This window comes from Phascolarctos cinereus, unplaced genomic scaffold (assembly GCF_003287225.1).
Source record: "Phascolarctos cinereus isolate Bilbo 61053 unplaced genomic scaffold, phaCin_HiC Scaffold_4;HRSCAF=312, whole genome shotgun sequence".
Lineage (NCBI taxonomy): Eukaryota > Metazoa > Chordata > Mammalia > Diprotodontia > Phascolarctidae > Phascolarctos > Phascolarctos cinereus.
In genome coordinates this window covers 719,714,273-719,729,139 of record NW_027555847.1, presented here as the reverse complement: position 1 = coordinate 719,729,139, position 14,867 = coordinate 719,714,273, and the positions used below count along the sequence as shown (strand labels likewise).

The 14,867-nt window shown below is 45.7% G+C and overlaps 1 protein-coding gene and 1 long non-coding RNA gene across 3 annotated transcripts in view; one reads left to right on the top strand and one right to left on the bottom strand.

The window, feature by feature from the left end:
• Positions 1 to 512: 512 nt before the first annotated feature.
• LOC110215308 (uncharacterized) lies at positions 513 to 3,298 on the bottom strand. 2 transcript variants are annotated; one of them, XR_013486503.1, is made up of 2 exons: positions 3,150 to 3,298; positions 513 to 1,225 (listed from the first exon to the last, which is right to left on the bottom strand). It is a non-coding gene; the product is annotated as an uncharacterized LOC110215308 (long non-coding RNA). The 2 variants fall into 2 exon arrangements; XR_013486504.1 differs by having other exon boundaries at positions 3,153 to 3,298.
• Positions 3,299 to 4,025: 727 nt separating this feature from the next.
• Positions 4,026 to 14,867, top strand: part of MORC2 (MORC family CW-type zinc finger 2) — a 49,722-nt gene continuing 38,880 nt past the window's right edge. The window contains exon 1 of the mRNA XM_020996363.2: positions 4,026 to 5,208. Within this exon, the coding sequence (XP_020852022.1) occupies positions 5,141 to 5,208 (68 nt within the window). The 5' untranslated portion in view covers positions 4,026 to 5,140. The remainder of the gene's footprint in view (positions 5,209 to 14,867) is intronic.

Here is a 14,867-nt window from a genome sequence, read left to right as displayed (position 1 = left end):
TATCTTTTCCTTGTCTATTACTGTCCCATGTAACCCCAGGGGAGTTCATGAACTACTTCTCTCTCTCTCTCTGTTTCTCCAGGGCAAGAGCCACATAAATATATCTAATATTTCCCCCAACCAGTGCCTGACCCACAGAGAAGCTTGTCGGCTGACTGGATTAACCAGTGAAGGAGTTTGTCTGGAGGGGAAAATCTTCATATTGTTGGCTTCCTTCCCACTTTGATATGAGATGTTACAAATTACCCAAACAGCACAGAACACTCAATTTCAAAGGAAATTCAGAATAACTTTTTCCTGGTCTATAAAATGAGTTCAACTAGGTGACCTCTAAGGTCCCTGCCATATCTAAATCCTACCATCTAAAAGAACTTCCAAATTATTAAAACTATACAGAAATGGAATAGGTTGATTTGGAGGTAGTGAGTTCTCCAATCACTGGAGGTCTTCAAGGAGAAAATGAATTCACTTGTCAAGGATGCTGAACAGAAAATTCTTACTTCAGGTAAGGCTTGGGTTAGATGGCTTCTTAAGTGTATTCCAACTATGATTTTATGAAGCATTTTTAACAAAGGGATTCTGGTCCATAACTATGTTGGATAGCCTTGCTTTACACCTGTGCAGGATTCCTGAATCCTGTCTGTGATGACACTTTCCTGTAAGGAATGAGCATCTTTCTTCAAAGGTCACTATGGTTACAGGAACCTTTTATCCTGAAACTGATTACTGAACTTGCTTGTGGATCCTCCAAGACTGTGACACACAATCTCCAGGGGTGATGCATACTATGGCTGGTCTTTGTGAGGGTACTCTTGTAACAGACAAAGGCAATAATCATGACTGTCTTGGACAGTTTATGAATTTATGAAAGAAATTCAAGCTTGAATTTTAGTTGCTTTTTTTCTCCTTTCCTTCAAAGGACTATGTACCAATCATCATAATTACACTTCATTTGCTGTACTTTCACATATAACTACCAATGACATATGTTCAAGATGTTTTTCTCTATAGCAGCCACATCTCGGAGACTGCCTTCTCTTCCCATTCTGGCTCTCAGAAAGATGATTCCAGGATTCTGGCCGGGCTGACATCTGCTTGAGACTGCAGGAAGACTGGTAAATATGTGTTTACTGCAAGGATCCTTAAGCCATACTGAAATTCTTCCAAGCCTTAGTCTTTGTGAGTTGCTGGGGTCAAAAGAATTCATCAATGGTAATCAGCCTCTCTGAATTTAGATTGGACAACAAACAAAAAATCAGTCATTTACCTACCTTGAAATATTTCCAGCCTGGTAACCCTACTAAAGCTTTTATTCAACAAATAGAGCATCCCAAGACCTAGAGTTATCTCTATATCACAATAAAGCACTAGATCAGAATTTTAGGGCAAAATTAATTTAAAATTTTTTCACACGCATAAGAATTGTACCATATGCACTCTTACAAAAAGCAAATCCTTTTCCAAAACAGTCATTACCAGGCCAGAACAAATTTGGTCTGAGAAACAATATTAGGAATCTTTACTCCCAAATACCTACAAATTTTTTAAACCTAAAGATTCTCTTTCAGGGCAGCTAGGTGGCTCAGTGGATAGAGCACTGGCCCTGAAGTCAGGAGGACCTGAGTTCAAATCCGGCCTCAGACCAAACACTTGACACTTACTAGCTGTGTGACCCTGGGCAAGTCATTTAACCCCAATTGCCTAAAAAACAAAAACAAAACAAAAACAAAAGATTCTCTTCCTTCCAAAGGTTCTCTCTCCTCCCTGACTGTATACCTCTTGAGCACAGCCCTGAGGACATGGAGAGAATTTACATAATTCATCTAAATTTTAGGATCACTAGAGTTAAGATTAGAAAACACTGTTGTGTTTTAAAACAAAATCACTTTCATTTCACAGAGGAGAAAACTTAGGCCCACAGAAGGAAGATGTCTTCCTATTTTCAATCAGTTGCAAGACTAGAACTAGATCCCAGATTTCCTAACTTCCCTAGTTCAGGGATCTGTGCATTACAAGGAAGTAGATAGTTCCCAGGTGCTGGGAAGAAATATTACTTAAGAAAAAGAATACAGAATCTGAATTCAAGAGATGCTCAAATTGCAGCTCTGCCACTTGCTGTGTTGACTTTGTACAAGTCAATTTTCTCCCTGAGCCTCAGTTTCCCCATCTGTGAGATCAGAAAACTGGATCTCTAAATCCTTTCCAGATATACATCCATAGAACCTATGATCCTAAGATATGAAACTTCAAAATGGGGGCTTGGGGTGAGGGAGGGGAATTGCATAGAATCATAAGATCTACAGCTAGAAAAAAATTCTTGAATAGTTCTTTCATTTTTCTATTAAGGAATGTGCAAGCATACAAGTTAAATGATATAAGGTCACATGTGAGATGTAGGTCTTCTCCAAATTCAGCGGTCTGTCCGCCACATTACTGTTGCCAAACAAAAGCAGAGCAGGAAAAGCCTCAGAGACCGTACAGTCCTGCAATCTCATGTCACAAATGAAGAAATTAAGCCCCAGAGAGAGAGTGCCACACACCGGGTCTTTCCGACCTCTGCAGAGGCGTGCAAGGGTCACTTTGCGCAGCGGTCAGGAGGCCTGGGGTTAAGCCCCGGCTTTGCCCTGACTCCCTTCAACCAGTCACCGCTCTCGAGCCCAAGGCTCTGGCTCACAAACCACTCCCTCTTTCGGGCCTCAGTTTCCCGACCCTGCGCTGACGGGCACGGACCCCCGAGTCTGTCACGGCTCCGGGGAGGGCCAGGGGCAGGTCCCTTCCTTTCTCCGTGCCTCAGTTTCCCGCATTAAACGAGGACAGGGTGCTGGACGATACCTTTCTCCCTTCCCCCCACAACCTCCGAGAACTGGGGTGGGGGACACCCCGCTGCAGAAGAGGAAACGGAGGCGAAGAGGGAGCGGGGGAGGCCTGGCTTCGAGGCGAGACCCGCTCACGACAAGCCACGACTCTGGCGAGATCCGTGGCCCCCTCCCCCAGCCCCGGCCCCGACCCGGCCCGGCCCGCCGAGAAGAGCAGGCGCGGCGGGCTCGGCCCGAGACTGCCCCCCTGCCGCGAGGCCAGCCCGCCACACGGCCTCCCCCGCCCCCCGCCCCGCTCCGCTGCCCTCGGGCGGCCCGGGCGCCGGGCCTCACCACCTCCGCTCTGGCCTCCGGCCCCGTCCGCGGCCGCGCGCTACACGAACGAACGAACGAACGGACGGACGAACGGAACAAAACGAACAAACAACTGCCCTCGCCTCCGCGCATGCGCGAAAGGGCAGGGGGCGGGGTGGGAACGCGCATGAGCGGACGGTCCGCGCGCTTAAGCAGCAAGACTAAGCAGCCGTTGACCGAATCATCGATCCCTCCGGCTCTATTAGCTAGACGGGCGGGAGCGCTATCACGTGTGGGGGGGTGTGTGGAGGCGGAGGCGTGTGAGTGTCGGAATTCTTCCTCCGCGACTAGATTGAGAGTTTCTCAACTATTCCAACTCCCCCACAAAGCTCACTCGACTCCCAAGTAAATCTTAATGCGACACCTGCCACACCCTTGAAAACAAAGTATTGTGGCCCTCTCCATCACGGTCTCTTTAAAAGGCGTGGGTGGACGGCTCACGTGACGCCTTTAGGCCTGCGCTCGTCTCCCCCCCATCTGTTCCAGGCTGTCATTGGTCCCAGTACTTTAATCATCCGGGCCGTAGGCCCTTAGGAGGAAGAGGTGCGCCGGGATTGGTCAGTATAGACGGAGGGCGGGACTTTCGCCTGCCTCGTTGACAGGTGGGGTGGGGCTCCTCGATTGTCTGCAGATGTGGGGGTAGTGGTAGTGGGGGCACCGCCCTCGAATGGCACGTGGGCGGGGCTGAGGCGCTGTGATGGACGTCGCGGCCCGGGCCTGTGATTGGTCGGCAGAACTGGGCCGGGGCGCTGGGATTGGGCGGCGGCCGGCTGACGGGGTGGAGGACGAGACGGGTGGGGCGGGTGAGGCTGGAGAAGAGCAGTGTGCTCGAGACCGCGGACGGGAGCGGACGAAAGCGGTGGTTGCGGCGGCGGCACATGGTCTGCGGCGGAGCGCGCGCCGTGGCCGTTACTGCAACGTTCGCGGGTGCTGGGGGCGGTTGGGCGCGCGCTCCGCACCGGGCGACCCCGCCGGCCTCGGGGCTCCAGTGACTCAGGCCCGCCCCGCCCAGAGGAGGCCGAGGCCGCAGAGGAGACTCGGAGCCTGCGCCTTCGAGGGGGAGGAGGCGGAACCCCGGCCGCGGGCGCCGCGGGCGCCGCGTGCAGCTGCCCAGGGAGGCGGGAACTAGAGCTGCGGAGGCTCGAGCCCTGCACCCCATCCTTCCGGACCCCGCCAGCTTTGGGGCGCTCACCCCCTGCCTTCTGGATTCTGCTCTCCCCGCCTCAAGGGAAGCTCGGCTCTCGGCTTTTCAAGATCGGAAGTTCCCTGCACCAAGACCAGCAGCGACCCCGCCCACAGATTTTTAGGGAGCCCTTCCCCCTGGCCTCCGAGACTCAGGGACTCCCCCCCACCCCCATCCAAAATTCTTAGGAAGTGCACACGTGCTGGGCTCACTGGGAAGAACCTCCGAGACTCCACGGGAGAGTTTACTGTGTCCCCCCGCCCAAAGATTGTCAGGGAGCCCTGCCCCCCCCCCCGACTTCCCGGGAGGCAGCTCGTGGCCACGAGTCTGGAGAAGAACATTCACTGGTTAAGCGATTCCTGAAGAGCCTGGAGGCTGACTTTTGAACCCGGACCTGGATGGCCATGTCAAAGGATAGTTAAATAATAAAAAGCACGTCGTGTTCTAGAACCTTGTCTGAGCTCCCCCAACCCCCATCGAACGGTGGCTGGACTTGTTGGCCAGGGAGCCTCTCCAGCCTGGATTTTCCTGAAGAGAGCTTCGTAAGGTGGTCCTGAACATTCTCCAGAGCATCCTGAAAAGTTGACCCTCTGTCAGTACAGATTGATTGTCTCTCTGGAGGCCTCTTTTCATGTCCTTCCGAAATTAACTCTCAAGAAGAACTGTGGCACCTCAACTAGAATTTTTTTGGTATAGAAAGCATTAGGATAAGCAATTAAAAGCATAATAAGTTTTCTGGGTGGGCCTAGAGACCCACATGTTCAGATTTTGACAAGACTTAGCAGTCATGGCATTTACTAATTACAGCAGTCTGAATCGAGCTCAGCTGACATTTGAATATCTACATACAAATTCGTAAGTATCACGGGGGTGCTTCCCAAAGTCACCCATAGCAGCGTTCCTATTAATGCTGGAGCCATATTTTCATTTGACCTTTGAAATTTCACAGGTGTAGCAGGTTTCATCAAGCCATGGGGAGTTTGCAGAAGAAAAGGGATCAGTGAAGTATTGGGTAGTTGATGCAGAAGAAGCCTCAACTTCACTTATTGGCTCAAGCTGTTCTACAGTGTTGATCTAACAAGGAGAAGCTTTGATTGAAGGCATTTTATATATGGAGCTGTTGCATGGAAGTGTTTAACCAAAACTGACCAAGGGCTGGCTGATCCTGTGGATCCCCACAAGGGAGGATTTTCTAGCATCAACTGTTGTTTCTTATAGTGGGAGCAGCCCTTCCCCCATCCCTTCCCCCCCAAAAAAGAAATGATTATATGCTTATTGGAATAAGTTTGTTAAAGAAAGGAAACCAGTTTGGAGAAGAACTTTCAATGATAATTCATAAGAAGAATAGTCTTATTTCTGATGGTAAACAGAATAGGCTTTCTTTGTCCTGGGAATTGGCGCATCTGCTGATGTTTTTGCCAGGCAACAGTAGCCCCCGTTTAAATCACATATTTAAACAATCTTATATCAAGAATGTCCTCTGATACAGTCTGGAAATCTCCGAGTGGGACACAGCTATTCACAAAATGATTTGCTCTGTTCTTCACTTATGTGCCTAGAAAGAATACCATCACTCTTCTAGAGTCTTGAGGCCCTTGCTAGTATGTTGTTTGTGTCCTTCTGTTGGGATTTTTCTATCTGATCTAACCAGAGTGAGGGCACTGCCTTATCACTTGTTCAGTGTTATTTAGCAAGGCCTCCCACCTCCTGGGAGGAAGGTAAGTATTCTAAGATTCTGTGATTAGTGAGTTGAAGAGCAGTGTTTCCAAGTCAACTCTTGATGTTATTTGGCGAGTTATCTTCCATCTGGATGAAAATAGAAGTTTCTGGTTCTGAATTCACTGACACATTACCAGGGCACTGAGTGTTGGGTAGAAAAGACAAGCTGTCTTACTCCTTGGAAGAGTTTTACAGGAAATGTGAGTTGGCCTATTTTTCCCATGGGGAGGGAGTAGGATATTTAGGTAACAGTCATCTCTGCTGCTGCTGCTGCAGTGTTTTATAATAAGATCAGGGTTAACTTGTTTTGGTCCTGGGGAAAGTACTCTCTTGCTACTTTCAGAAATGACTTAAAAACAGTCTAGACTAAAGGCCCAAAGTAGCTGGATCTGATGAAGCTCTGGGAGTAAGGCAAGGGAAGAAAGAGAAGGGAAATGCCACAAATTAGTCCATTTTACTGCTCGTAAACCATCCTTTTGGTTTTAACTTTCATCTAAAAGTTTGTGGAAGAAAGACAAAAATAATTTTCAGGGCAGTGTGGGGATTTTCAATGGGTTTCAGATCATACCAGCTTGTAGCTACCCTCTGTTAGCATGTACATCTTAGAGCTGAACACGGTTTGGAGGCTGTGGTGGTTGCTGTTTACATTACTTCTCTCAAGTTTGAGGAAGGTCCTAGACTCTCAGAATAGGAAAGAGGCTTATAGGTCAGTTAGTCTAACCCTTGCCTTTCTATCTCTCATTTTCTGTCCAGTTCATCTGATTGGATTGAGTGGATTTCTCAATCTCATTCACATGGTCTCAGGATTTCTTGAAGTTTAGACAACTCCCATTCCCAAAGCATTATGGGAAGGTTTGAGTGGACACTATTTATTTTATCAAGCACTGAGTTTTTCTTGAGCACCCTATAGGTAGTTTATGAACCACAGCCAGGAGAGAGGGTTAATCTTTAAGATACTTTATTCAGTATAGGAAGTAAAGAGCAAATTTCTTTGCCTCAGATTTAGTTAGGGTTGGAATTCCCACTGGGCCTTAGAAACCCACGTTTAGATTTTGTTACAAGGCTTGAGACCAATATTGTAGTCATGATGTTAGAATCTATTTCTAATCCTAATTCCAGAAAGAAGGAAATGAATATTGAGAACTTAGTATGTGTCAGGCACCATGCTAGGTTAAAATGCACATGGTTCTCATGGTGGAACCTTTTTAGACAGTGACATGGAAGTTACTGCCCCTTATCTGTTGACTAAGGCATCTTTAGGGAAGAAAGGAGACATCTTTTCTCCTTAGCAGCTGCTCTGATGCAATTTTTAAACCAAATTAGATTAGGCTTAGGCCCTATCTGTTATCTTAAAACCTGACATAGCATCTGAATGATTCTGAACCTTATAAGGCATTATGGCCTCTTGTTTATTAAGAAAAAGTTCATTTTTTGAAAAACAAAAGTCAACGAACCAATAGTCAGTAAACACTAAGTGCTAGGAATAGAAGAAAGACAGTTCCTGCCCTCCAAATCTTCCAATCTAATGGGATAAAACAGCACAAAAAAGGGTGGGGGGGGGAGTCTGAGAAATCCCAAAGTAGTGCTGTCATCAGGGAGGGAGATGAGCCCTCTCCTTAAATGGAGGTTTTGGAGTTCATGGCTCCACTCTCTAATCAGAGGTGCTTTGTGGTCGGGTTGTTGGTTGGTTTTTTTCCTTCAGTCATGGTCAGATTCTGTGTGACGCCTTTTGGGGTTTTCTTGACAAAGATCCTGGAGTAGTTTGTCATCTTCTCCAGCTCATTTTATAGATGAGGAAACTGAGGCAAACAGTGTGAAGTGACTTGGCTAGGGTCACACAGCTAGGAAGGGACTGGATCTGGATTAATTGGATACACCAGGGCTAGTAAAGAGGCATGATTCTCAAGGCTGATGGGATCTTGCAGGCTGGTAAGTTTTTCCCAAAGGTTAGCTTTCAGGGCCATGGTAGAGAAATGGCTGCTTACTGTTGGGTCCCATTAAACCTTCTTGTCAAAGATGGTGGCCACTTTGGCCTCTCCTTAGCTAGGCTTTAAGTTGTTTTCTCTGGCCTATTATGACCATTTTCTCACTTTCTTTGATACTCAGATATTAGGCTAGGACTAGCTATAGGCCAGGGATGATTTTTTTAATGAACTCCGGGTTTCTGTGTATTGTGCCTTTGGTATTGGATATGTTTGGTTCATGCTAATGGGATGCATTAGAAACTGGATATCAACTGTGTGGTTATGTGGTCAGTGGCAGAAGGTGGTAAGTGTGGTTTTGATTTTGCTTATGAAATCTGGTACATGTAAAAGAGTTGACAGTAATAGCTTGATAGAATTTGATGAAGGTGGTAAAACACGCCCCCCCCCAATCCCTCAGGGTCATAGTGGTATATCTTAGTCATTTAATTGTTTGAATGTTTTGAATACTGTGGATGGCCTGGGAATTGGGCCTGGGGGCTTGGGGACAAGATTTTTTGGTTCTCTTCTGAGCCTTAGAGACTAATCTGTGGTCACATGATATTTCCATCTTGGTTTACCCATCCTGTGGCTGGATATGGAAATACCAACCAAATAGGACCACTAGGCTCAGTTTAAGAGTTTGAGCCTTTTAAAATGTCAATTAATAGCACAAACACTGTCCTTTATTCTGGGTACAAAGTATCTCTTCTTAAATTTCTCTTAGAAATTTGGACAACTGCTTAGCTATGAGCAGTGTTTCCTTCTTGAAGAAACTAGAAACCAAGAAAACACACTGAGCTTAATCTGGGTCCTAGTTCAAGCTGAGCATAATTAGATAAAACGTCTCAATATTTAATCATGTTCTTTTGCACTTATTTCATCCAATGAAAAGTGAGTTTGTAATTCCAAACTTTGAGCTTTGAAAGTTCGTCGTGGGAGACTTTGTTAGAAATTGATCTTTAAGTGGCTGATCTCTTGGGCCCAGGGGCAGAGGATGAAGAGGAAAAAGTCAGTTTTCATTTGATGATCTACTTCTTAAAATTCTAAATTGAAGCACATCTCTTGCTTGTCCAGAATGGTCATGTAGTATAGATGAGCCTTATTAATTTGAAGTTATGTGTTACTAAAGCTTAATTAAAGAACTTTTACTTCATGTGTTTAGTAATAGTACTCATGGAATGAAAGGACCACAGAATGGTCATGTAGTATAGATGAGCCTTATTAATTTGAAGTTATGTGTTACTAAAGCTTAATTAAAGAACTTTTACTTCATGTGTTTAGTAATAGTACTCATGGAATGAAAGGACCATATTATTTCAGGCCACATTGTTTTATAGGTGAAAAAACAGGCATAGAGAATAGCAGTGATTTGCCATCCCTTGGTCCACGCAGCAGAACCAGGCCTCCTGGTCACAGGCTCTGTGTGACTGGCTTTTCATTTCTTCTATCAAGTGGCTCTTTTTGGAGGGTTGGTGAAGGGATGAAAATGGCTGAATGAGATTTTAGGCTGGACCTAGCCCTTTTTCAGGGGGCTTGGCTCTTGAAAGGCAGGGCAGTAGAGGCCACTCTGAGCAAAGGGCTGGAAAGCATGGGCGCTCCCAGGTACCTTCAGAGCTCTGGTTTCAGGAACTCCAACGATGACCCAGTTCTCCCAAGAGTTCTTTTTAAGGTGTGTCATTTGCCAGCTGAGAGCTGTTGACCTGTGACCCTCAAGACCTCGTTTCCACATTCAGACCTGCAGGTGCTAAACCCTCCTAGGTATTGGGAACCTTTGGGAGCCTGATTTGTGCTGGAGAGATTGTTTTTTTCTGGAATTCAGTTCATTCTCATTCAGATTCCAAGTATGTCTCCATTGGTGTAAATGAAAAAAAAAAGAAAGAACAAATAAACAAACATGCCATAATTCTGGAGGAAGCTGCCCTAGCACTTGGGGATGAGTGGGTCCCCTCCCTTGAGTGCCCTGGCATCTGGGGGGCAGTGCTGGATATTCAGTGGTCCTGAGACGAGAGTGTGCTTTGTGATGAGCCTTTTTTTTTTTAAACTCGTGGAACCACTTGCTAATGTCCCAAAGGAAACTCTGCCAAACTGACTTCTCTGTGCCTGTCAGAATTCATTCTTAGCCAGAGCCCAGCCTGCTACCCGGCTTTGAGGGCCTCCCTCCTGAACCTTTACTGTGTCTTTTTACCTGTAGGTGCCTTGTATGAGTTGTTTCCTTGGTAGAAGGTAGACCCCCTCAGGACAAGGATTATTCCATTTTTGTGTCTCTTTGCCTATACTACCTGGCACATAGTAGGTGCTTAATAAATTATTGCTGATTGATCAGTTCTCTGAGTGCCCAATTCTTAGGGGATTTGCAGATTCTTCATTAGACAGATCTACTTCTTCTGTTCTAAATTCAGGTGGAAAGGCTGCTTATCTTTTGTAGGAACTCTTTTATAATTATGAGCATTAATTTCATTTATTTAATATATTACCTTATAGGAAAGTCATAAGACCAATACCTCTAAAGTTTGTTTGGTTTTTTAACATCTCCAGCTACCGTGTTCTTCAGTGCTGTGGTTTCTGGTAGGATGAAGTTGGGATGTGGTGATGGTGAGAGACGGGTGTGAATCTTGGTTTCGCTACTATCTATGTGAACTTGAAGGCAGTAGATGGCCCAATGAGAGTGCCAGGCCTGGAGTCAGGAAGACCTGAATTCAGATCTGGCCTCAGACACTTACTAGCTAGCTGTGTGACCCTGGGCAAGTCACTTCACCCTGTTTGCCTCAGTTTCATCCTCTGTTGAGCTGGAGAAGGAAGTGGCAAACCACTGCAGTGTCTCTGCTAAGAGAAACCCAAATGGGGTCATCATGAAGAGTTGGCATGATTGAACAACAACAGCACCATAAGCAAATCTCTTCCCCCTTTGGGCCTCAGTTTCCTCTTCGAATGATGGAGAGGTTGGACTAGATAGATGATTTCATAGGTCTCTGAATTCTAAATCCTGTGATCCTTTGAAAGTAATTGAGTGACTCCTGATTCTCAGAGTTGCTGCAGTTTAGAATCTCATGGAAAAACTCCATTTTGGATTTGATTGGGCAAATAGCCTGGCCTTTATAACCAAAGATAATGAAGACATTTCATCCTTTATCCCGTTTTCCCTTATACTGATTTCACAATGGCCTAGATTAAAAGTTGACTATGTGCTCTGGTCTCCATTTGGGAGAGTTTTGTCTTCATCTGTCTTGGGATTCTTTTTTTTTTAAATTTATTTATTTTTATTAAGGCAGTTGGGGTTAAGTGACTTGCCCAGGGTCACACAGCTGGTAAGTGTCAAGTGTTTGGTCTGAGGATGGATTTGAACTCAGGTCCTCCTGACTTCAGGGCCGGTGCTCTATTCATTACACTACCTAGCTGCCCCTGTCTTGGGATTCTTGAAGAATCAAAAGGTTTCTTTCTGTTCTGCCTTCACTCCCTCCTTCTCAATCTTCAGATGCATTTTTTTCTGTGATTCAGTTGGCCCAAGGTCAACTTCATTTGAATTCTGTTCTCCATTTGAGCTTGTCACTCAAGATTTCTTTGTTTCCACGGGCATTTCTTCTTCCCTTCTCATAATTCCCACTTAATACGTGTACTTGCTTTCTTTACGATAGTTCTGTGATAGCAGTATGAGAATTAGCCTTATCTTTACAGATGAGGAAATAGAGGCATAGGTTAAATGACTTTGCTAAGCTCACCTCACCCTCGGAGAAATGTCAACACTGGGACTCTGCGTTTTCCTTTCATAGCTTTAACTTTCTTGTGAATTTCTAGCAGGTTCTTTTTGGTGTTTTGTTCTAGTCTGAGGGCATTGGGCTTCCTTGAAATCTTTCACTCTTCAGTGTTCCTAGAAGTCCCGGAGGAAGTCATCTATAGTATTTGGAGAAGTAGCTTGAGGCGGGTCAGTATGTCTGAGGCACGTTTGCAGCCTCTGCAAGTTCTCACAAATGTTTCAGAAGCCAGTCAGGAAACTATTCTTAGAATAGCAGAGGGCATCAGGAGAGTCGTGGGGCCAAAGGTTGAGAGCTAACACAGAGTTTGTTTTTGTCTTTGTCCCAGATCTTGATCTTACTAAGAGTTACTTTATGTTTCTGTGTTTCTCTCTGGTTTTCATAATGGAATATGCTTTTAAAAAATCCGGTGAAGGTTCCAGAGATGAACATTGTTATGATGGTACATAGAGGCAGTGGCCTTGCTACCCACTTAGCTGGGACAGGTCCCTTCTCTCTGAGCCTCAGTTTCTTTATCTGGAAAATGGAGCTAGTGGACCCACTGCCTCCCAGGCAGGTGATTGTGAAGAAAGCACTTGACCTGAGCAAGCTACTTAAGAGCAGTTGATATAAAAGAGGAAAGGAAGGCCCAGAGTCTTTCTGCATTGGATTCCTCCTCCTGAACAGAATGTGCCCTGGTAAAAGAACTCCCAACATCAGATGGAGCCAGAAGAATTTGTTCTCTCCTCTTTCTGTCACGTGATCCTCTTTTTTCTTGGTGTTGTCTTTGGACCGGAAGAGCTCTTGTTCCTGATCTCCTGGGGCCTCTTACTTGTCTCATCCAGAATGTACTTCATTCAAAACACAGATTGGGAGGAATCTGAGGTGAACTGGGGCCTCAGGAAGCCTTCTTGAATTGCTCCCTCTTCTTGGGGTACACTGGTCCACTGGCCAGGATTTGACCCACTCAGAAAGGCTGACAAGTATATGTTGGAGAGAGGGAGTGCTCCCAAACATCGTTACTTCGTTCGCCACCTTCGGGGAGGGGGGGTGGCTACCGCTTCTTCAGACTTTGCTAGGCTAGTGTTCTTTGGGCCTGTCCTGAAAACCGTTCGACCTTGGTGGCCCAGCTGGAACCAGCGTTCCTCTGGTGTAACCTTCAAATTTCAGAGTCACTTTCATACTTGGAAGAGTCAGGAGAGGGTTTTAGTTGATGTTGCTTTTTTTTTCTTTTTTGAAGAAATAGTTTGATACCTTTTTGTTTTAATGTCACTTTCATTTGCAAATATATCCTGGTCCATTGAAAGCTGTCCCTGGTAACAGAAAATGAGATCTGCTTAGAAGAGTTCAGAACTGTGCCTGGTGCTGACAGTGTTCCAGTTTCTTCCATCTTTCCAAAGAAGGAAAAGAGGAATTCTTTCCCAGCTCTTCTCTTTCGTTACAATTGCTGGGGCAGCTCGGTGGCACAGTAGATAGAACACCAGCCCTGAAGTCAGGAGGACCTGAGTTCAAATCTGGCCTCAGACACATAATACTTACTACCTGTGTGACCCTGGGCAAGTCACTTAACCCCATTGCCTAGCCAAAAAAAAAATTGCTCTGGTTCGGTTTTCGTCCACATTTTTGTGTATATTATTTCCTCCTACTTTCCTGCATCTCTTCATGCAAGTCTCCTCACGTCCCTCTGAATTCTTCTTGGTGCCAGTTTTCACAGCACAGAGATACTCTCTGACAACCTGGAGTCTCCCTGTTCACCAGTCATAAATGTCTCCTTTCTTTCCAGTTCTCTGCTCCCATACAAAGTGCTCTTCTGGATATTTTGGGGTCTGTGGGGCCTTTCTCTCTTTGAGTAGGTTGCCTTTTGAAAGCTTTCACTTTATAAGCTGAAACCTCATTGTTTTTAATGTGCAGGTGAGCAGGGATGCCAGGGTACTGTTTATCTTGACTTCCTGGATTCCTTGCTTTTTATCTCAGGGGACCTTTGATTCCATTGAAGAGAACTTGTTATCCAGAAAAGCTGAGCTGCCCATAGTTGATGAATTAGAAGTCAATTTCACTTCATTATTTGGCTCGCTAAAAATTAGGAGCTGAGTTTCATCAACAGTTTTTTTTTGGGGGGAGGGGAGAGTGAGCTGTAGATTCACATGGAGGAGACTCTCATTTCCCAGGGAGTCAGTGGCCCTAAGAAGAACTCTTTTTGCAGTAGAGGAGGACCTGGGTTCAAGTCCTAGTTGTGCTGGTACGACCTCTGTGACCATGCACAGGTCATATTAGTTCTTTGTTTCCATCTTTAAAATCCTGGGGTGGATAATCTCTTGGGACTCTTCTAGTTCTAAATGCTGAGATCTAGGCCTAGGGTTCTTCACTATTTTTGGAGTCGTGAACGCATTAGCAATCTGAAGCCCAGGACCCCTTCTCAGGGTCGTGTTTATTGCCTACTTGTATAATTGAGGGATAATGACAAGTAAAATTAAAGATGTGACCTTTTTTCCCATCTAGATTCTCATAGACTCCCTGAAATCTATGCATGGGTCCTTTGGGATTCTGTGGGCCCCAGTTTAAGACGAGGCTTTGAGACTAGTGGCTATTATAGATTTCTTTGCCAAAGGGTAGATTAACATAAATAAGTCCTGTTTTATGTCAGACTTGACGTCAGCCCAGGAAACCTGATGGAGCTAAGCAGTGAACAGGCGGTGGGTGGTTGTCGGGGTTACTGGCTATAGGCAGAGTCCACCACCGATGCACTATTGTAGAGCAGAGCAGCAGAAAATGGGCTTCTCTCCTCTCCAAATGATGTTTTGGTTGGCCTATAGTTCTTGTGTCACTTGACAGGGTGTGAATGACCGTAGCTAAGTTCAGAAGACCTGACTTTGAATCCAGGGTTCTCCACTCATCGTTAAGTGAGTTGGCTTACTCAGCTCCCCCGGCTGTGACATGATGGAGCTGTACTCGATGACCTTCAGATCTGTCCAGTTTGAGTTGGTCTTATCCAGAGGCTTCCTCAGCAGGGGGAGGTGTTGACTTGAGTTTGTTTGACCTGCTGGAATTGAGGAGTAAGTAGGAAAAGGGACTGGGAAGTGAAGTAAACACAAGGATTTGTTGG